General features: G+C 35.4%; 1 protein-coding gene across 1 annotated transcript in view; it reads left to right on the forward strand.

Annotated features, from left to right (window-relative positions):
* The window catches only part of C4H14orf39 (chromosome 4 C14orf39 homolog), a 29,849-nt gene extending 9,615 nt beyond the window's left edge, over positions 1-20,234 (forward strand). Inside the window, exons 5-17 of the mRNA XM_068400114.1 lie at positions 2,983-3,170; positions 3,661-3,703; positions 4,119-4,239; positions 5,431-5,525; positions 10,431-10,575; positions 11,035-11,109; positions 13,175-13,260; positions 13,354-13,418; positions 14,543-14,613; positions 16,274-16,431; positions 16,935-17,070; positions 18,724-18,781; positions 20,032-20,234. Of these exons, the coding sequence (XP_068256215.1) occupies positions 2,983-3,170; positions 3,661-3,703; positions 4,119-4,239; positions 5,431-5,525; positions 10,431-10,575; positions 11,035-11,109; positions 13,175-13,260; positions 13,354-13,418; positions 14,543-14,613; positions 16,274-16,431; positions 16,935-17,070; positions 18,724-18,781; positions 20,032-20,234 (1,444 nt within the window). The remainder of the gene's footprint in view (positions 1-2,982; positions 3,171-3,660; positions 3,704-4,118; positions 4,240-5,430; positions 5,526-10,430; positions 10,576-11,034; positions 11,110-13,174; positions 13,261-13,353; positions 13,419-14,542; positions 14,614-16,273; positions 16,432-16,934; positions 17,071-18,723; positions 18,782-20,031) is intronic.
* The last annotated feature ends 1,153 nt before the right edge of the window (positions 20,235-21,387 follow it).

Below are 21,387 nucleotides of genomic sequence, written 5' to 3' on the forward strand. Positions count from 1 at the left end.
AAATTCAGTTCTGTTCAGTAAGTGGCATTTCAGTTGTTTCATCTTCATTAATTAGATTCTACATTTTAAATAAGTGGTTAGTCGTGCAATGTAGCTGCCTACATTCAATGGGATAAAGAACAGTCCCTGAAGATTTTCACTGAAATGTTCAAAATGTGGTGTGCCAAGTTAACCCTCTCAAGTTCTGTTCAACACTCAGGTAAAATTGATCTTCATTTTAGAGAGGTTTCTCATCTTAACTGATCTGCTTGTGAAGGGGAAGAGGTTGGTCATGGCAGACTCATTTAGTTATATAACTACCAATTTAGAGGTGTAATTTCAGGTAGTTTAAAGTGTTGGCTTTGATTCTTTTGTAAGTGTTCTTTTTGCCAGTTGTCCAAGAAGGCAGAAATAGCATGCATGATAGCCTTTAATTAACTCAGTTAGTAGATTATCTGTCTTCTTCCTGTTCAGAGCTCTATATTTGGTGAAAAATAAGGCTAAATTGGCTTTCTATGAGTATATGATTAAGCCATTTTGGCTTTTGCTAATTTGAGCTGACAAGCCAAAGAAGCATTACTTTTAAATTGCTTCTGTAGATAACTAGTTTCAATTCCAACATGAAAGTGTTTGATCTGTTTTCCTGGGCTTAATTATAAGACATCATGACTATAAATCATAAAATAAATTTAATTCATGTATTTTACAACAGTGGTCTCTCAAATGCAGTCTCTCTGTTCCGAAGCATTTGATGATAAATTTAAATCAGCAAGATGTGTATTCAGCAAATTCTAAATATTTAAATTAGGAAGAAAAGTAAGTACATTTAGAACTTTATGCACTGAATATGCTTTTTGGCCCAGCATTTGGGGGCAATGAGGACATACTACTTTAGATGGGAAGATGTTTTAAAAAGATGGGCAGATCATTTTTCATTTAATTAGGCACTTATTGTGGAGGTTTTAAAAACATTCCACATTTTTTTGTCATTATTGGTTTCAAGAACATGTAAGAACACTTACATGAACTGGAAGTTAATCCTGAAAATAAGTGATGTGAAGAAAGAAAGAGGAATAAATAGCTATCCACACAATGTTCAGGGGTTTTGTGGGTGCTGTCCTTTTTCTATTGTCACTAGATTAAAACTTTTCCTAATGACTTTAATGTGAACAGTGCTGAATTCTAAATAGCCTATGTTTAGCTGCATGAACTGGAGGATGTGGGCTACTTATTAAAAATAGTGACAATTTCTCAAGACTACTGTACTATGCTATATATGGCCATAAATATTAATCTGTGGAAAATACATTTTGGGAAAAGAATATAAAGTTTGAGGATTATTTTCAAAAGCTTGAAATGTATCTGCTCCAACAAATTATTTTACTTATTTATATTTTTTAAATGTATTTGTAATGCATTCTTAATTGTATATCAGCAAATTAATTTGTTGCTCAGTTATTGTTTGTAGCATATATTAAATTAAATACAACTAAAATTTTCCATCTTTCATACCTGGGAAATTTTGTACAGTACACACAAATATTCAGTAAATTCGGAAACTTAGATTTCTGAGACCACCTGTGTCAAAAAACAAATAGATTAATGTAATTTTCTACATGAAGTTTGTGAAGTGTCAATTCCTTGATTTCACAGGCATAGAATATCAACATAAAAAAAAAATGACATCTTTTAATTGAATTTTAAGCACTTATTAAGCTTTTGCTTTCAAATGAAGAGAGAAATATAGTTACTGGGCACTGGTTTTTATTATTCATCATTTTAAAAATTAGCAATAGTTAACTCTTATCTATGTGGGAAATACAGACTTCCTGCAGGTCTATACTTAGAGTACCTGTGTGTGACACTAAGAACCAGAACCAGTTCCTTGATTGCATTGTTAATTATTCAGCTTTCCCAAAATATACTACTTTTGTACTGGAAATTACAAAGTTATGCCTAGAAGCATTATAGATATAATAAAGACTCATCCCAATGAGACAGGTGAATATTTGATCTGTCATTAGCAATCTATCCTGTAAATTCCTTGCCTGAGTGAGAAAACCTGAAAAAATGTCTTTTCCAGTGTAGCCACTGTCATTGATTTAACACAAGAGGATGGCTGTTGTGTGCAACAGCACTTTTCTTTCTCTTCTTTCCAAACACAGTGTTGATCAATTTTCAGCTTTATGTGATGAGTTACATCCTATTACTTGTTATGGTATTTGTTTGTTTTTATAGTACAATTTTTTCAAAAGCCAATTTAAAGTTTTAAAAATGTCATGAACAGTAATTGATGCTACCTACTTTAATAATGTGTAGCTATGTACTCACATGATGTCAGTGAGATTATATTACTGGAACATTAATTTAGAGGGTAGTCCTACAAGCAGCTGAGCATTCTGGCTCTTTGCCAGTGGAACATTTAAGTGTTTGCTTAACCTTAAGCCTGAATAGTTCTATTGTTTTAGCGTGACTAATGTGGGTGTTTAAGGCTTCCCTGAGTCAGACACAGATTACTCAGCATCTCCTTGGAGGCAGCTCTTAGTCCAGTGGTGCATCAGGCTACTTTAAATATGGGATGTTAGGCCAAATTCTCTTTTATTGTAAGTTTGTTACAGCTCTGCTGACATCAGTGGAGCTGTGCCAATATACACGAACAGATAATTTGGCCTGCAGTGAGTTTCAGGATAATTACACAGGGAAAAAACCATTTGTCATGTGCCAGGCTGCCTTTGAATACGGTTTGGTCTACATTCCTTTCAGAACAATGAGGTTTGACTCGTTTTTACATCATGAGTGTATTCTTTGTTACATAGAGCATAGTCTTCCTTGAAAATAGCTGGAAGACAAAAAATAGAGCCAAATAGTGGTATATTAAATATAATCCGACTTTTTTGCAGGACAGCAGCAAGTCTAGTTGAGCTGATGCCATAAATTGGTAGTTTTTTGACTTGTAAACAATGGCTTCATATGAAAAAAATTATATTACATGTATTTTTATAGGAAAATGTATCAGGATTACATAACCCAGTATAAAGAGATTTTGAAGCAACACCGTGAAAAATATGCAGAAACTGCTCTTGCACAGGAGTATTACAAAAAAAAGAAAGAAGTTGAAGAACTCCAAACCCGAGTTTTGAAGCAGTCTGAGAAATATAAATGGAAAGAAGATGCTTGCTTGGATATTCTGGGTACTACTATTCCCAATGCTTTTACAGTAGAGCCTATTGGTAGTGCACTGCACATTAAAAGCGCCGTACAGAAATCCTCTAATTAATTTTCCACAGTTTCTCTTAAGCTAATAAAAAGGTCTTCTCTTTGTTACACCATTTTTAGGAAAAAAATCTGTAACAAATCAAGGCTTTGAAAAAGAATTTAGAATTTGCATACTAATATTCTTTCCTCCAACCCATAAATGTAATGGGGAGAGGTTTGCCATTGGGCTTCTTGGGGTAAAAAAAGTCATAAAATTACTTCAGAACTAGCCTTTCAAAATTTTAAATTTATTCCTCTTATATTTTTTAGTGCTGCTTTTAATGGCATTACTCTCTGTTATAGTGCTATTTCTGTTATGTATACTAAGTAAAGATAAGGGCTCCTGATCTATTAATTTATCTTGTATTTGTAAAGAAAATGAGATTTGTGAAATAATGATCTGAAATGAAATTTTTTTTTCTGCAGAGGCTATTCCTTTTAAATCCATAAATGACTGGGCTTTACAGATGTATCCTTGACTTGTAGTGTTTTATGTAGTTTACAGGGAAGATAGTTTATAATTACCTTTCACATCTTCCTATTAGAAAGTATAGTAATTATTTATATATTTATGTTTAGAGTGGCAGCATTGGCATTTCTCTGTGGGAACACTGAAAGTCAAATAATACTCTTCAGTTTAAATTTATGGGAGCATTTTGAGGAAAGAAAATCAAATTTCACTTAATGACATATCAGTCAAAATGCTTCATTAAGGAGGAGAAGCCTAAATGAAATTAGATTTGAAGACTTGGCTAAGAAATGTAGGTTTGTCAGAGCTTTCTGTTCCTCTAGCATTTGCGCTTATGGCATAGGGGTATGAGGGATCTGATAGTACCCTTGCTTGAAAAAAATAATGCTGCAATATATATTCCATAACATCAAAGTGCTTCTTCGAGGCAAAAAACACAGGAAATGTTAAAGCTTGCTGCAGCTGCTAAGCAAGAATCCATTGAACTACAAAAAGAAGCAGAGGAATTAGAAAGGAAAATAAATTATTTAAAAAAGGTAACTGTATTTTAATTTTATTTTATATAAATGCATTTTATATGTGCAGTTATACATACCACCATATATACCACCATTATATTTTCTGAAATGTAAAATGTAGCGTATTTTCAAGCACACGGACCAACAGGGTGATTACAGTATTAGTAATTATGTTTCTATAGCATCACATATGTTTTCTTAGAGAAGAGGGGTCCATGAACGTAAAGGCTCTTAAAGCTTGCTATTGACCTCAGTTTACACCATAATTTCCGTCAAGGCACTGTGTCATGATGACTTTCATGCTAGCTCAAGAGGGCCAGAGAATACACTTCAAAATATAGCAGTGCCATTCCCTAGTGAGCCCCAGGGCTTGAGTATACAGCTTTCACAGGTCCTACTGGTTTTCAAGGTTTTGTTAATATAAATGTGTTTAACTAAATATGCTTTACAATAGGAATAATGTAAATTCCTTTCACCCCCACCCCAAATAAATGTGTGGGTAAATAATACCCAGAGGTAAAATTGGCTGATTATAGACAGGAGATCAGTACAGTTCCACTGACTAGAAGAAGCACTGATTCCAAAGGGGTGGTCTTCCAAAAAAAGGGCTTTCTCAGGATAACATTTTGACCCACTCCTGTGCTAGGAGGTAAAAGGTCTCTCCTAAGCCTGAGTAGCTCAGTAGACCGATCTTGTAAAGAGTTTGGTAAGTTTTTATAGTATTGCATTTGGATACCTTTACCTCTCTGGACCAGATGATCAAGGACTCCACTTACTGCTGTGCCAGCTGTGTCCGCTTTAGCCAGCCTTATGCTGGTAGAAGCATATTGTGCACAGGTGAAGTTTTCTATTTATATTTTGTGATACTGTTTGACACTCATAGTTATAGACTGAAGTTCCTGATGTGGTACGTGCTGTATAAACAAAAAAAAATATTTATAGCTATGAAGAAGACTATATAAGGAGCTCCTTGTTCTGAATAGATATGTAGGGTCTGTGCTCAAAAACTTCTGTGTTTATTTCAGTTGTTACATTTGGTCCAACAAAAAATATTGCTTCTCTTTAACCTTGTTCTGCTTATTTCTTCAGACCGTCTTGACCGCAAAAACTCTACTACTGTGCACTGACTCATGAGATTTAGAAATCATTTGCAGCATGTAGATATAATTTTTCAAGTTTTTTCATTTTTTTTGTTCTTTGTCTTTTAAGACATTTGAAGAGACTACAGAAGATCAAAATAATTCCAAAGTGATTGAAGGAAAAAATCAGAAGAGTCTAGAGAAGCAAAAGGAGTTTAGAGAAAGGTACACTTAAAAATGATTTTTTTCCCTTGCTTTCATCCAGAGAACTATCTCAGCATTTACACAGACTGCCACAAAACACAGATTGTTGCTGAATAATGACTGGTGAGCTTCTCTAACCCTGGTCATCTGATTCAATTACATACTTTTAAAAGTTTTATATTTCTTGGGGTTAAGATGTGGCAAATTTTGATTCTTGGAACTCAATGTATCTGGAAACACATTATTCAAAAGTATTTTGTAGCAACCTTTGCTCCTCACAGCTACTGCTGATAGATTTATGTGAATAGTTTTATGAGTTTTGAATACAACTACAGTGACTGTGCAGTCAGAGATAAAATACATTAACTCTACTAAACGCATATTTGGGAAGAAAGAGTCAGGGTTCCACATGTCATTCATCTTCAGCTCTGAACTACTTAAGAAATTTAACTCTTAATTTAGTTCTTAAAAACAAGCATGAGTGAAAGTTTCATAGACAGGATTAATGGCTTAGTAAATTAGTCAGTGGTCATTTACAACTGGGACTTACTTTAATTTGAGCTCAATTACAATGACTGAAAATCACCATCAGGACTGTCTTGCACTTATCTGGAGTCCTTGTGAATGTTGAAACATCACCCTTAGAGCTGACGCTTTTAGACCAAAATCCATTTTAAACTGAAAATATATCCAGAAGACTTTATGCAAGTGATTTTACATTATGGTGTACTTGCAAAAGAAGCTTTTTAGGGCTTTAAATGGGGATTTAGTGGACTATATCTACAGAAATGTGTCATTTTAATAATCTCTAAGATTCTTTCCACAGGGCCAGTTTAGTTCTTTAATATCTTCTTACAGACCTATGAATTATTCAGATGATTGTTTCTTTGTGGTTTAAGCCTTTACACCCATTCTATCTTCTTATATAAGCTTTTTGGAATTGGCAAGACCTCAGAAACATAGGGAAAAAAGAAATCCACTTAATTTTAAGATTAGGTAAAAAAAAAAGATGGGAAACACTCCCTTTGCATTTTCAAAGAAACCCATGTATGTGCAGTCTGCAGAAAGAAAAATGCCAATTAAAAAACTGTTATAAAACGCAGAGGTCTGTGCTCTGCGTGTGGAGGTGTAAGAAGCATTCAGTCAGGCTCCTCATGGAAAGGAATTCATAGGGTGCATTGCTAGACCTGCCAGTTGTACATTTACTTCCATGTCATGGAGTCTTCAGGTGCTTGTACCCTCACCTGAAGTTGTGTCTTGGTTGCATACCAGTAGATGTTTTTGGTGCTCTTACTGAAGCAATAATTCCATGGCTTGCATCATGGTTATAAGATATTGTAAACGTTTTACACTACCTAACTCACATTGCCTTTTAACCTCCATGTATGCATTTACGTGACATAGCACATGGTATCAAACCATAACCTGATTATTAACTAACGTGTTTTTCCTAGAGTAAGTTCTAGAGCTTATTTATGTCAAAGATATCCATAACATAAAGCCTTGTAGAAAATGGCATAAAAATTGTTTTTAAAAATCCTTATTTGGCATTAGTGTATTAAAAAAAAGTATTCACTGGAAAGCTTAGAAGTATCTGATTAAGTAACTACTGATATTAAAAATAGGTGTATTATGAATCTGTGATTATAACCACTGTGAAAAAAACACAAACAGAAAATGTGCTAAGATAATGAGTCATATGAATTAAAACCTTTGCAGACTGACTCAAGGCAATGTACAAAAATATAATAGCAGAATATGGGTACCAAAGGCAGTAGTGTCTTGTGAGCTGTTCTGCAGTCACTACGAGGTTGCTACTGAGCAAAGAGAGCTTTGTAAAGAAAAATGAGATATCTTCATCTTCTGCCACAAAAGAAGAAGAAGAAGAAGAAGAAGAAAAAAAAGAAGAGTTGTACTGTGAATCTCCATGAACTGATGCAGCATGAAGAGAAACCAGCAACATCAAGGGAAAGAACGAAACAGAGCAATGAAAGCACTGAGCAGAACAATATATAAATTAATACCCATGAAATGCTTTAGAGGGCTACAAGACAAGAAAACAACTTGCAAGTGAATTAATAGATGCTGATATCTATGTTCTCCTTTGGGCAGGAGGATGGCAGTGGTAACTGTTTTAAAAGGCTCAGAACATTTTAGTTTGGATCACTTACTGCTGGTCAGCTAGTTGTCGATTAGGCTGACTGCAAAACACAGATTCCTCTTCTCATACCAGCTCTTTTCTCTGATCAGTGGGCTTTCATAGTTCACCAGTTACACAGACAGGTATCATAGTTAAAATTTCCAAATCAAGAGTTCTCATCAATCACCAAATAGGACTCAAGTCTTTTGAAGCCCTGGTCTTGATTTCTCAATTAGAGATTATATTATCATATAGAAAGGCTGACATCTTGAACTGTGTTTAGGCATATGTCATGTTCATTCTCTCTGCTTTTATAAAATGTTTGAGAGCGCTTTAATTCAATTATTCTGCAATTCTGGTTGGTTTTTTTTTCAATTTGATTATGTATTAATTCCACCTCTGAATACCTAAAATATGTTCCAAGTGAGAGATTTTTGCTAAAACTTCATGTAAAGTATATTCCATGGTGGATTATTGCTGATCTTTCAGTATCTTTGCATTACACGTGATTAGCTTTTACTGATCAAAGAAAAAAATTTGTCATATAATTCTTGGAAAAATCCTTACAAAGCTGTTTCTGGACTTGTAAATGTAAACATACATGAAGAGTAAGCCCTGTGCTGACCACAATCTCATAGGCAGATATTAGTTACTAGTTATTATGGCAGCTAGTTATTAAAAGTCCTGCTTCCAAAAGAGCTTGCTGGCACGTGCCTGATTAGAACATTGAACATTACGAGAGTCCTGGTAAATACCACAGTAGCAAGTGTGATTCTTCATATGTATAACCAAATACACTTGATTCCTGTGGTGAAGATAAAGCTACATTAATCTTTGGGCTTTTTTATGCTACAAAGAATGAACTACTGCTAAGGAAATGGGATTTTATTTTGACTTAAGTATATCTTTTTTTTTTCTTTTCACTTAGTAAAAAAAATGTTATCTATTTCGCAGTATGGATCAAGATAAAGATTTCTTTATCTACTCAGATGTCTACTAACAATGAAGTAGAGAAAGAAGACAAATGATCTTTCTCGTTACTGCAATTTGGACTATTTCGAGCCTCAGGATGCAGTTTGATTTTTTTTTTTTAATGGTTATTAATTATGTCAGAGAAGAAGCGTGTGGTTTTTTCTTTTCAATAGTGTTTTTGGGAGGGAAGAGAGCAGGTGTACTGTATATGCATAAAGTTTAACTGCAGGATCTTTTGGAAGGTTTTATTACTTAAAAAAATACATATCCCAAAAGTTTCTAAGTCCTGTTTGTAACTCTGCTATCGATACAGTCTTCTGAATAGACATACATCATAAAAGAATGCTTTATTTCATGGAGAGCAAATTTCTAGAAATATAGTTGTCTGCTAGGCTCTCCAGAAGCACATGGAAACTCCAGGAACTTTTAAAAACACAATTTGGCAATCCTAAGTCCTGTAAAAATGTGGTTACGGCAATCTAACTCATGACCTCAGCAGCAGCAGCCTTGTTCAATTCATTTTTGAATGATGACTTGTGGTGAAGTGGCCAAATAAACCATTTTGAAAAAGTGAAGCAGGTTTTAGCCAGGGTTCTGTGCTTAGCTTCTGTTTTTTATTTCTCCTTGTTTTTGTGCTCTCTATGTCTGAATTTAAAGATACACAAGCCATATACACATTTTATTTCATGTAGTACTCATTCTTGACACAGGTACTATCTATAATGACTGTAACTGAAAGAAGTACAGATTTTTTTTAATCTTTTATTATTATTGTTTTTATTGATTGATATATTAGGTGGTATATGGTTTATATATTATTCTTGTTTTTATTGATTGATATATTAGGTGGTATATGGTTTATATAGTTTGTTAGGTCTCAGTCCAGCACAGCACTAGGTGTATATGTAACTTTACAGGTGGAGAGAGTCCTTTTCACCAGTTATTTGACTGAGCTGCGTTCATGGTTTTATGTGATCACAGTTGTGCATGTATATTATTTTAATGTGATGTTAGGTCCGTGTATCTTAGCCAGTGCTTCTAGTTCGGTGTTTTTTTAGTAGTGTTGCTAATTTTATTCCACCCTACCTTATAAAGCACATCCTACATTTTATCTTATGTTTATTTATGGAAAATTTCAAGAACAAAAAGACTGACTCAATTCTTCATTTGTTCTGAATAGCATTGTTTAGTCAGCTATAAACCAGATGTTGTAGCTAGAAGCACAGAGGCACTAAGCAGGAATGCCAGTGAGAAAATAAAATAGAACTCATTATTTTTAAAAATGGCAAATGTTTCTGAGTCAAATAGTCACTTTACCCTTCATTGTTCTGCTAACCTTTGTCTTTCTGCACTTTAAAAGGCTATTTACCCTACACATATAATTACTCCATGAGTGAAAACACTTGCTGCAGTTTCCTTTTGTATATGTGTAGTGTGAGTATTCCAGACGATCTCAGAGAGAGCAGAAGTGTTTTTAAATGAGAAAATGTGATTTCAGAACTACAATAATGAAGTACTTTGATTAAAGTGTAAAACCCCAAACTACTAATACTTTTCTTTGATACTGACAAAATTCAAGTCAGCAATGTTCTTATGATTGGCTTATTATTACTTTATGTCTTCTTCTTTCAGTGATATTCTCTGTCTGATATTATTTAAAGAAAACTTCAATTTTTATCAGCTGCTGGAGCTAAAAGAGGTAGAACCTCCCTGGCAGCATGCACCTCCTTTGAAAACTCCACTTATTTGAACCAATTGTATTTTATTATTTCCTTTCTTTTGCAATTGTTAATTTTTTTAAAGTTTTTTTTTAGGGTATTTGAAGAGAGCGAACACCCATCTTTGCTAAATGAGAAACATCAACTGTATAAACCATTACATGTCCCATGCATTCCTCGGAAATTAGTCCAGTCTGTACAGAGTATTAGATTCTCAATGCAGCGAACAGAAACAGGTGCAGTGTGTTTAATGATATTTCTGTGAGGATTTTGGATTATTTTTGTGTAAATGAATGGAAAACATGATAACAAATCTAGTGAACTGTTCCTACTGTGACAGTTGAAGCCAAGCTTTCAATGGAAGTTGAGTACTTACCTGTCTTTATGTTCTGAAAATCTTCTATGTCCGATTCCTCTCTTATCTGTGCAACGAGTAAAGTAACACGACAGCTATACCTGATGCATAGTGTCAGAAAAATCTGAAACATACCTTTAGCACTGTTTGCATAAATACAGTAGATATTAACTGAGTATTATTTGCAGTAAATTTATACTTTCATATTTTGTGGTAATTTTCTTTTAGCTCTCTATTAACAGGGAAATTTATAAGCATTGTTCTCAAGTTGAGTTTAACAATGCCATGCTTTGGATACTTAATCCTATTGACAATATTAAGCAATATTTGTTAATTTAGGGAGAGAAGAAAAAGAAAAAAACTGTGGAACTTCCAGTGGCCACTAGCAATTCCTCCAGCCTTGCAGAAAATTCGCCACAGGTATGCAGCTCTCCCACTGGTGAAAACATGAGATTATATAATCTATTTTATGTGGTTGTTTAAATTTAAAACACTTCAAATATACTTAGTGCTATTATATTTGATGTAAAACTTGTTAACACTGTAACCAGGATGCTAATCTTGGTAATCTGCTATTACTTGGTAATCATAACAAAAATCTTTCTTTGGTGCCATTTCTAATTCAACTGAAAGTATACATGTTCTTACAAAGTGCAGCTGGTACTCATAGTAAGCATTCTGATGCCACACTTGAGGTGGGCCATCTATCCAATTAATTTTGTATAATAGTTTTAAAAATTTAGAATAACCTTTGTAGATTCACTTGGCTGTACGTAGCAAATTTTTGGAATTCTAAAGGAGGAACATAATCTTCTATTACTGATTTAGTTGTCAGCCGTCTACTCCATAATGAAGGATTTCATAAAGGACTAAAGGTGCAGGATGCTATACAGGACTGCCTACAGTTAACAGCTCAGTTCTGATGTTTAACCAGAAACAAAAATCTGAGCTGAGAGGAATAAAACCACAAGCAGCATTGCTGTGTACATTTGAGGAGTCCACAGCTACATTTACCATCTCTCACCCATAAACAAATAATGCCTGTGGCACTTTTTTGAAAAGGTGCAGCTTTATATCTTAAATATACAAACACAATAAACCAATCCAGAAACAAGTTGGAGGAACAACTGGCAGAGTTATGAAAACCACTAATAAAATCTTATTAAGTGCAAGAACATTCATAGAACCAATAGATTGCTGAAGTGTAAAAGGAGTACTCAGATAAGGTAAGGCCATTGGAGATAAAATAGTTTGCAACTGTGTTCGCTGTGCAGAAGCTGGGGGACGTTTCTATACCAAAACCTTTCTTTATAAGGGATATCTCACTGGATCTATTTAAAATCAAATTTTAATGAACCACAAAAATCATGAAGTAAGAAAATAACAGAACCAGCTGCAATTTTCTTAAGAATTTCAAGGAAACTGAAGGATGAAGTGAGTGAATCACTAAATGGTTTAGAGTGGAGTCTGTGGTAGAAGAAGCAGCCTTCATAAGATAAGACAACATGAAGGGCAATGGCTAGATTGAGTGGAAAAAGACCAGAAGAAATTTCAAGCAATTCTGATTTGTGACTGGCTGAGGGAGTTGGACATGATGAGGATGACAGAAGGGCTGTTGCCAGGGTAATCCAGAGATGAGGATGGGAATCTGGGACCTAGAATTGCACTTAGAGAATAGTGGAAAGCAGTAAGTCAAGGTTAAGGGAACTTTAAGAAAGGATAGTGGCAACAAGGAAAAGAAGATGGAGTCTGAGGAGAAATAAAAAGATTGGAAGAAAGAAGGTTGCTATGCTTCAGAAAAGGCGTGCTGTAAACTACAGGAGCTGAGGGGCAGACAGATTCTGCATAACCAGCCCTTTTGTCCCCCACCCCAAATTGAATTCAATTTGATACATTTTGCAAATTAAAAACAAACCAGAGCTAGCAGCTGTGAAATAATGTGTTATCTGATGCTGAGGCATAGATTCCTAGTGCCACTCTGCCCTTAAGGCACAAACACATGCTACGTGTAAGAGTTAGGGCTTCTGATCTGATGAAAATCTGTGAGGTGGGAGTATTTCCATGTTTTCTGCAGTTTTTCAATCCACACAGGAGACATATTCACTCATGTGGACACTTACTTTGGCCTTTAGAGTTGGAGACAGGCCTGGCTCCAGTTCCTTCTGTGCTGTCAAGCAGGAGCAACCTGGCTGCAGTAGTAGAAAACCTGGATAAAGTTTGTAACTTATGTCATGTTATTTGTGCGAGAGAAGATTTACTCACATCTAGTTAGCAGTGCTGTGAATAAGACTTTCGAAAATTATAGAAGTGGTTTTGGGTATCATGCTGTTAAAAGCAAAGATAGGCTAAAAAGTTTTTTTGTTGCCTGACCCCTAAATAGTGGTTAAAAGAAGGGATTTCCACAGTCTAAGGAGAAATCAGAGTGATAGTGTTGAAGTGACAATTTCATATGCTGCTTCATTTGCATTTTTTTGCTATGTTTTAGATGGTTATTGACACTGCAGGGACTAAGAACCCACAAATTGCCCAAGTTCCATCAATAGCAAGCTTACAAAACCAAATGCAATTCAGGTAACTTTTCTTTAATAAAGTAGTTTTCATTCTTGAGATTGAGGTTTATAGAAATAACCCATATTTAGACAAACAGTAATTATTGTCTTTCAGAATGGTAATTCCTCCAAAGCACACAACTTCCAATCAACAGTTTGAGAGTGAAAATGCAGTAATAGGTAAAGTACCACTTTTTTTTTTTTTTTTGATAGGTTGTGCTGTTACTGTATGCTGGATCACATAATTATAAAAGAGAAAATTCTAGTGGCCAAATTTTCATTCATTAAGTGGCCACCAGTCATATTCCTTTCCCACCTTGATTATTTAGCTCAAACTTTGAGTATAGCAGACAGGCAGTGTCCTAATATAAATAGAGACTGAACAGCTCAGTAATGTGGGATTCATTCTGCATTGACCATTGCTAATGGAAGGAACCTTCCAGCATCTCTTGTAAGTCCATGCTCTAGTCTCAAATTACTTGGTAAAATGAAATCCAGTCTGAAAATCTGCCCAGAAGGCATGAGAAAATGCAAAGAAAAGGGATATCATAAACTCAGTAATATAAGAATCTTGAAGCATAAGACTAAGGTTATTAAAGATGAAAATTAACTGGAGAAATACATACAGAATGCCTACAGAAACAAAACAGGGTAGTTACAAACACACCTATGGTTTTTGAAATCACAAGGCACTGAGCTTCAGTTTAAATATGTTTTTTCTAATTATACTGCCAATTTAGATGCATGTCAAAAATTATAGTCTATTTTTTTAATAAATAGGATCCTAATTATGTGTCCTGAAACACAGGATTTTAACCCACAGTGCCTAAAACATTGCACAGTCTGAAGCTTAGAGCAGAAAGTCTGATAACACTCTTCTCATTTCTCATCCTGGCTGTTGCCCAGTTCTCTAAGATGCACTTCATCAGTGTCACATGGATGTGCTTTTTGTATTGTTTCCACCTGGTTTCTATTGACTGGTGTTAGCACTCTCACAGGGCAATAGCTGGATTAGACAAACATAGCACTCTCAGGGAACAATAGCTAGGTTTGAAGAACGTACCAAACCATATGAAGCAGCCTAAGCATTGCTTTAACGATAGCGAGTAAGTGGCAGAACGAGAGGTAACTATTATGGGCATAGCCACAAAGTGGGTTATTATGAAAACTACAGTCAGAACACTTCCTTACCAATAGCAATGCCAAGTTAGTAAACCTTTCTCAAGGATTCTTTCCCACAAAGTAATTTTTATTTATCCCTTTTAAATGCTGTTACAATACAAGCAGTGCTGTCTTTTTTATAGCAAACCAAGAGGCCAAATGTGGTGATAAAGAAGCAGAAGATGAGCCAAAGGATTCTTTGTATATACCTCAAGTGAGCAAAGCATTTCTTATGTAATAAGTAATTATTTTATTTAGAATAATCAAAGTATATTGTCATATTTGAATCTATTGGCAAGAGGTAAGTCTCAGAAATTGGCAAAGTGACTCATTATAAGGCACCCAACAGCTGAGAAGCCAGTCAATGCCTTCTGATTACTAGTACAGTGGTCATTGCTTGTGGTCATGTCAGTGTTCTGTGGGTTTTTATACTACCTTTACAATAGGCTATTTAGGATGACTGTCCTATGCACATCGTAGTTTTTGTATAAATTGGTGCATATAATTTTCATCAGTGTGAGCTGATGAAACATTTAAAAAAAAAGTTTGCATTTGAAACGCATTTCTCCCACAGAACTATAGTAAATAGGCTCTGTGCTGGCTACAGAGTCTGTATGACTCCGTTGGCATTGCGTTTACTGGCTGTGCCTGAATGTGAGATCAAGCTCACCATGCCGTAATATTCAAGCCAGTTGTGCATCCAGTTTGCATACATAGGTGATACCAAGATGAGGTTTAACACCAGCCAGCAGCTAAGCACCACACAGCCACTTGCTCCTTCTCCCCACGGTGGGATGGGGAAGAGAATCAGAAGGGTGAAAGTGCAAAAACTTGTGGGTTGAGATAAAGATAGTTTAACAGGTACAGTAAAAGCTGTGCTCACTAGCAAAACAAAATAAGGAATTCATTCACTATGTCCCTTCTACAGACAGTTGTTTAGCCATTTCCAGGAACGTAGGGCTTCATCACACGTAATGATTACTTGGGAAAGACAGATGACATAACTCCAAACATCCCCCCTCTTCTTCCCTGCAGATTTATACGCTGAGCGTGACAGCATATGGTATAGAATACCCCTTTGGTCAGTTGGGGTCAGCTGTCCCAACTTCTTGTGCACCCCCAACCTACTCACTGGCAGGGCAACAAGAGAAGCAGAAAAGGCTTTGACATTGTGTGAGCACTGTTCAGCAATAACTAAAACATCCCTGTGTTATCAACGCCTTTTTCATCACAAATCCAAAATATAGCATCATGCAACCTATGAACTCTCAGCCAAAACCAGTATACCGGATCAAGTTTGAGATACTCCTCATCTGGTTGGCTCACTATAGGCTGGTGCCTGCTGGCAGCTGGTGGAGAAGAACATCTTTAAAACAATATTGAGTCTGGTGGAAATTGCTTCACAGAATCCATGTGTACATTCTCATTTAACATTTTCTGAGAAAGAGGGAATATCTCAGTCAACTGAAATACATTCTGATGGTGACGTTCCTCTATTTCACTAGGGAGTATCAAGAGGATTCCAGTGTGACTTGAAACATTACGCTAAGACATAATTTAGAGTGAAATAGTTCTTTTATTCAAAATCAGTGTTTTCAGTTAGTTCACAAATTTCTTTATTTTTTGGATGAAAATTTTCATGTATAGTTTCATTCACAAGAAGTCCATTTTAAATTAGATATGTTAAGGTTAGTTTTAAGAATGGTGAATATATCACTAGGAGCATTTTATTAAAATCCTTTTATTTTTCATGAGAATAAAAATAACTAACTAACCCTAATATATACAATGAATATGTTTATAGGTAAATGGACTAATGATATTTTGGGAATTTTATATGCCATAAACATTATTGTATATTTCTTTTTTAATAGGACATACACACACGTTTTAAGCCAAATGAAGACAATCCTGACACAGCAGAAGAAAATGCAGAACATTTTTTAAGAGCGCCTGAAACACCTGAGTTTGTAGGAACACCTGACCCAAAGGGGAAGAAAACCCAGTTGCCTAAAACACCTCCGTTTGACTTGTATGATTTCAGCTTTTATTTTGATTTTGAGCAAAGTTGTATTGATGTTTATTGTATAAGCATTTCTGCTGTTGTTGAAAGATGTTATAGAAAGACTTCTCTAGAAAGCTCTTCTGAAAATATTCAGATTTTTTTCTGAGTTATGCTAGGTAATTTATTAGATTTTCTTCTTACACTTGAAGCTGTTTTGAAAGAGGCGGCCTCTGCTTAGAGACTGTAGCTCCTTTGCTAAAATTGTTGTCTTTTTCTGCAGTAATATTTGTTACACCAATTTCTGCCTTTAAACAGGTTTTTTTGGTAAAAAGGTAGGGAATTGGTAAGAACACCGCCTCACTTTGCTTTAAAGAGCTGTTACCTGTTTTGTGTTGCAAGAAGCAAGTATTGATGGAAACTATGGGAGTCTAAAGAAGTGACAAAACAGAAAAAGAAAAAATAGAACATAAAAGCCATCTACACTACTTTTAAAAATTATTAAAGTAGTTTCTTCCTTTCTGTCTTTACAGCATTCACAGTTTAGGTGGTGAAGAAGGAACATCAAAATCTCCTGCTTTCTTTTCTCTCATGAACTACTCCCAGAAGTCACCTGGCTTTAATTTATTTGATTCTTCTGTGTTTGGGGCAGAAAATTCACCTGACGAGGTAAAAATGAATACTTAAGAATATTAAATTTCCACAAAGCAAAATATGCTAAGAAAACAGAATTGACAGTGAATGAGGTTTTTCAGATTGGTTATCTTTGTAGCAAATATTTTTTTTACTAACTTGCTTAGTTTTACATTTTATATCCTTTGAAAATGCTTATCTCCTTCCTTGGCGATCCCCCTGTGATGACTTCTGATCAAATATGAATCTTTCCCATATGGGCAAGACTGGATCTTGTGCAAATATACAGGTGACTAGGTTCACAAAAAGGCTTCTGGTTCAGTGTTGCAATGCAAAACTTTAGTTACCCTAGCAGAATTCACAACTCTCATGCCTATCCTGTGTGGTTTCGTCTTGCTGAAGTGAGGAATCAGGTACTTAAAATCTTATTTTTTCCTCTCCATTTTTCACAAAATGCAGAACGCTGAGAAAAGGAAGAAAGGACTATCTATTAGGAATATTGAACAGCAAATATGGATTAGCTATACTTAAATGGAGAAGATAGGTAGGCAACTAATTGGAACAGGGAGTGAAATCCAGGTCTTCCTTTTCCTTTGCAGGTTCCCTGACTACAGTGCTTTAGAGTAATTTTTACTCTCTTGGGCTAATAAGTAGATCACAGAATCACAGAATCAACCAGGTTAGAAGAGACCTCTGGGATCATCGAGTCCAGCCGTTGCCGTGACACCACCCTGTCAACTAGACCATGGCACTAAGTGCCATGTCCAGTCTTTTCTTAAACACATCCAGAGATGGTGATAATTAGGTATTCAGGATAGATGTGTGTCAGTGCATAGTGCAGTGGTTTGGTATCACTCGCTGGCCATGTAGATTCAAACCCCATTAGGCAAGTAAGGGATTTGAATCCAGGTATCTCCTATTTCAGTGTGTGTGCTCACTCTTGAGGTTACTAGATAAAAGCTGAAGGAGGGAAGAGGGAAACACTGGCTTATTTTGTATTTGGCAAGATACATGTTGTTGATATCTCCTAGCATCAGCTGTGTGTAGGAGACAATGGTGAGGAGTTTGTGAATTGTTTAGGAATGAGGTAGGTATTAAGTCACCTAGTCCTGTCAGAACCTGCGTTATTTTGTGCCTGCTCAGCGTCAGAAACCAAAAATTTACCAGCCTGTAGCACTCATGTGGGATTCTCTGAAGTTAGATGGGAGTTTTGAAGGACTTAAGTATCTATTATAAATCCAGCCTAAGAACTCTTCTCAAGAGTGATAAGTGGTTATTCTGCTGCTCTTTCTGGCAATATGGGGTCCTACTCAGTAGGCAGTAATTATGTTGTTGCTTAGAAGTTTTCTAAAATGTCACAGAACAAAATAATTTTGAATCTTTTCAGTTTGAAAAACAGCAGGAAGCCAAATCAGATTTTGGTCTGTTCTCAATATGTTTTTTTTTTCCAGAAGAATGGAAGGAGTGTGTTTGCAGATGTAAGCAAATGTAATGAAACCTATCTGTCTCGTCAAAGAGTTTACCTTGCAACTGTAGGGACTGATATATACATTTAAATGCAGATTTTGTGAAGGCTGCTAGCATTCACTGTGACTGTCTTTCTCGCCAAAAGCAAATGAACTTATTACATATCAGAGCTTATCTTTTGCCTTTCTCATTTGTTAAATAAAATGGCTGTTTATATTTCAGATGGAGGAAGGTTATTCTGTGGGAAACTTGAACCCTCTGTCCCCACAAAAAGATATTGGTAAGTCTGAAACTCAGATGTACTTGTGTATACTAGCTGTCTTCTACCTGTGCTTATGTGACTGACAAGCTTGTGATCCTGGTTAACAAGGCACCTTTGGTTGTCTAAAAGGATGTTCAGTTGTGATATTGTAGCTCAGTGGTTTATTGTGTTCATTTGGGTTTTGACTAGCTTAAATCTTTTCCTGCATGTTTGACTTCGAATGTATGAGATGTCATGAAAAAAGATGTATGAGAATAGAAAGAAATAGGGATAGTATTAGGTGGGTTTGAAGCAAACTGAGAGGACCTGCAAGGGAGAAGAAAAATGTGTCAAAGTTTTTTCACTGATAAAAAGAACAGTTCTTTTAATATAAAAAGCTATAGTACTTGGTAAATACTACTTTTTAACTTAAGGCTACCAACTTAGTGTTGGAAAGAGTACAACTGTTGGTTTTTTTTCCTCCCTCAACTAAAATGACAATAAAGTTTCCATTTGGTTAAAGAAATCTCAATAGTAAACTGACTTCCATCAGTTTAAACCGTTGGAGATACACAATGTAAAAAATACCACAAGTGAGAGAGAGGAGAATCAGCCTACTTAAACAGTATCTTCCACTTGTACTAAGTGAGCCACACACATTTGCACATTCTGTGTGAAATCCTGGCTTTACTGAAATGAAAACCCCATTTTTCATGATATCAATAGGATCAAAACTTACTCTTGATTGAACATTTTTCTGAAGGGAACTGTAATCTACTCTTTTTTTTTTGAGGTGCTGCAAGTGCAAAGCTAGATTTTTTTAAAGTGGATTAATATAAGGTTATATGCATATATAACTGTTGTAGAGAAAAGTATGTGAATTTTGTGTCACTGAATATAAAACTGAGGTGTTTTCTGTTAGTAGCTTTGTTTCTCCAAGTATCTCAGTGGTTGATCGCATTGTTCTCTAGAGAAAAAAGAATCTGCAAAAATGTATCAGTTTACAAAGACCTCTGTTGCTTAGTATTCAAAATATTTCACTCAGTATATCATGCAGAAGTGTTTTGTTGTTCTAAGTCATTCAAGTACTTCACACTTCATTCTATGTAGATTCTAATAGCGCCCTCCTGGCAGTACCATTTCTAGTGCAGAAATAAACACACAACTGTAGGCTGATACTCAGCGGGATGTTTGGAGTACAATTTTATTAAAGAAACATATTATGCTGAACGCAGTATTTTTTCAGTAAGGTTTAATCTAATAATAAATATAATATGTATTCCATATAGGAAGCTTGTTTGGGAAATCAGAAAGCGAGGATGTGTTTGCCTTTCCCTTTGCCTCGGAATCGACTTCTCATGCATTTGGAGATGGAAAAGATGACTTCAGTTTTACATTTGCATTTGGACAGGATCAGAGATCATCACAGTCTCCTTCTGTGAAAGGTTTTCATTCTTCCTTGGAAAATACAAAACCATTTACATTCTTTTGAATACCTTTGACTTCCTTTTTAAATTCTTTTCCTACTTAGCCTTGACAAAGGTTTTCAGCTTCTTAAGTCAAAGTACAAAGCATTTAATCTTCTCCTTTCGTTTCGTTTAAGAATACATTATTGCAATTGCTGCAAGAGCACGTGCATGTTCATCAAGCACACATGCTTTGAGACGCAGCTTTTCTTTTTCTTGTTTATTTTCTAAACACGTTGTTTTCATAAAATGTTGTGATATGCTCTTGCTAAATTGGCACTTACAAGCAGTAGAAATACCATTTTACAGTACTGTGTTAATATCTGTGAGAGAGCGTCTAAACTTCTAGATGAATGCTTTCTACCTCTGATATAAACTAAATAACTTGTATAGAAAGTGTTAGTAAGAGCAACTGTTTGTTGTAGCAATAAAAGCTGAATTTGAGTTAAAGACAATGTTCTTAAATTAGATGTTATACACAGAATATTTACAAGTTTTTTGAAATAAACATTTTTGTTAATTTTATGTAAAGTTTTGTAGGTATTTCTTAATAGCTGATGGGAAAGAATGTTGCAATTATAATACTTAACATCTCAATTTCTGTCTTTCTAACTTGAAACACTGAAAGCAAGTTCCTTCCTCTTTATCTAGTGTCTTTCAAAAAAAGATACAAAAGCAGATAGTTTCCAAAGTCTAACTGTGATCAGTATAAGTATATCCACTAGTTCTCCACAAATGTCTTTCCTGCTGGAATGGCTGGCTGTGAAGACAATATCAGGGTTACGCAGCAAGGAATGCTGACTGTTCTGAGCCACCACAGCACTGTGCCTTGTGAATCCCTCAGAACCATCTTCTCTAGAACTACCAGTTTCACATTTATGGCCTTTGAAGGAAATACCAGGTCACTTTTGAGTGGTGTTGCACACATAACTGAAAAAATTTTTGAAAAAGTTACTAATTTTTGAAACTTCTTATGAATTCATAAGGGGAATTGGGTTTCTCAGTCACTTACTATGAAGTAAACACCCTGCCTGACAGCAGGCAAGCGAAATGATGAAATGGAAGCAAAGCAAATACAGAGGAGACCACATCATTCAGCAGACTTCACAGAAGACATTGCAAATACACAAACTAGTCAGAAGGGCACATGGACTTGAGTGGAACAAGTTGACAAAAAGC

Source organism: Nyctibius grandis, chromosome 4, assembly GCF_013368605.1.
Source record: "Nyctibius grandis isolate bNycGra1 chromosome 4, bNycGra1.pri, whole genome shotgun sequence".
Classification (NCBI taxonomy): Eukaryota; Metazoa; Chordata; class Aves; order Nyctibiiformes; family Nyctibiidae; genus Nyctibius; species Nyctibius grandis.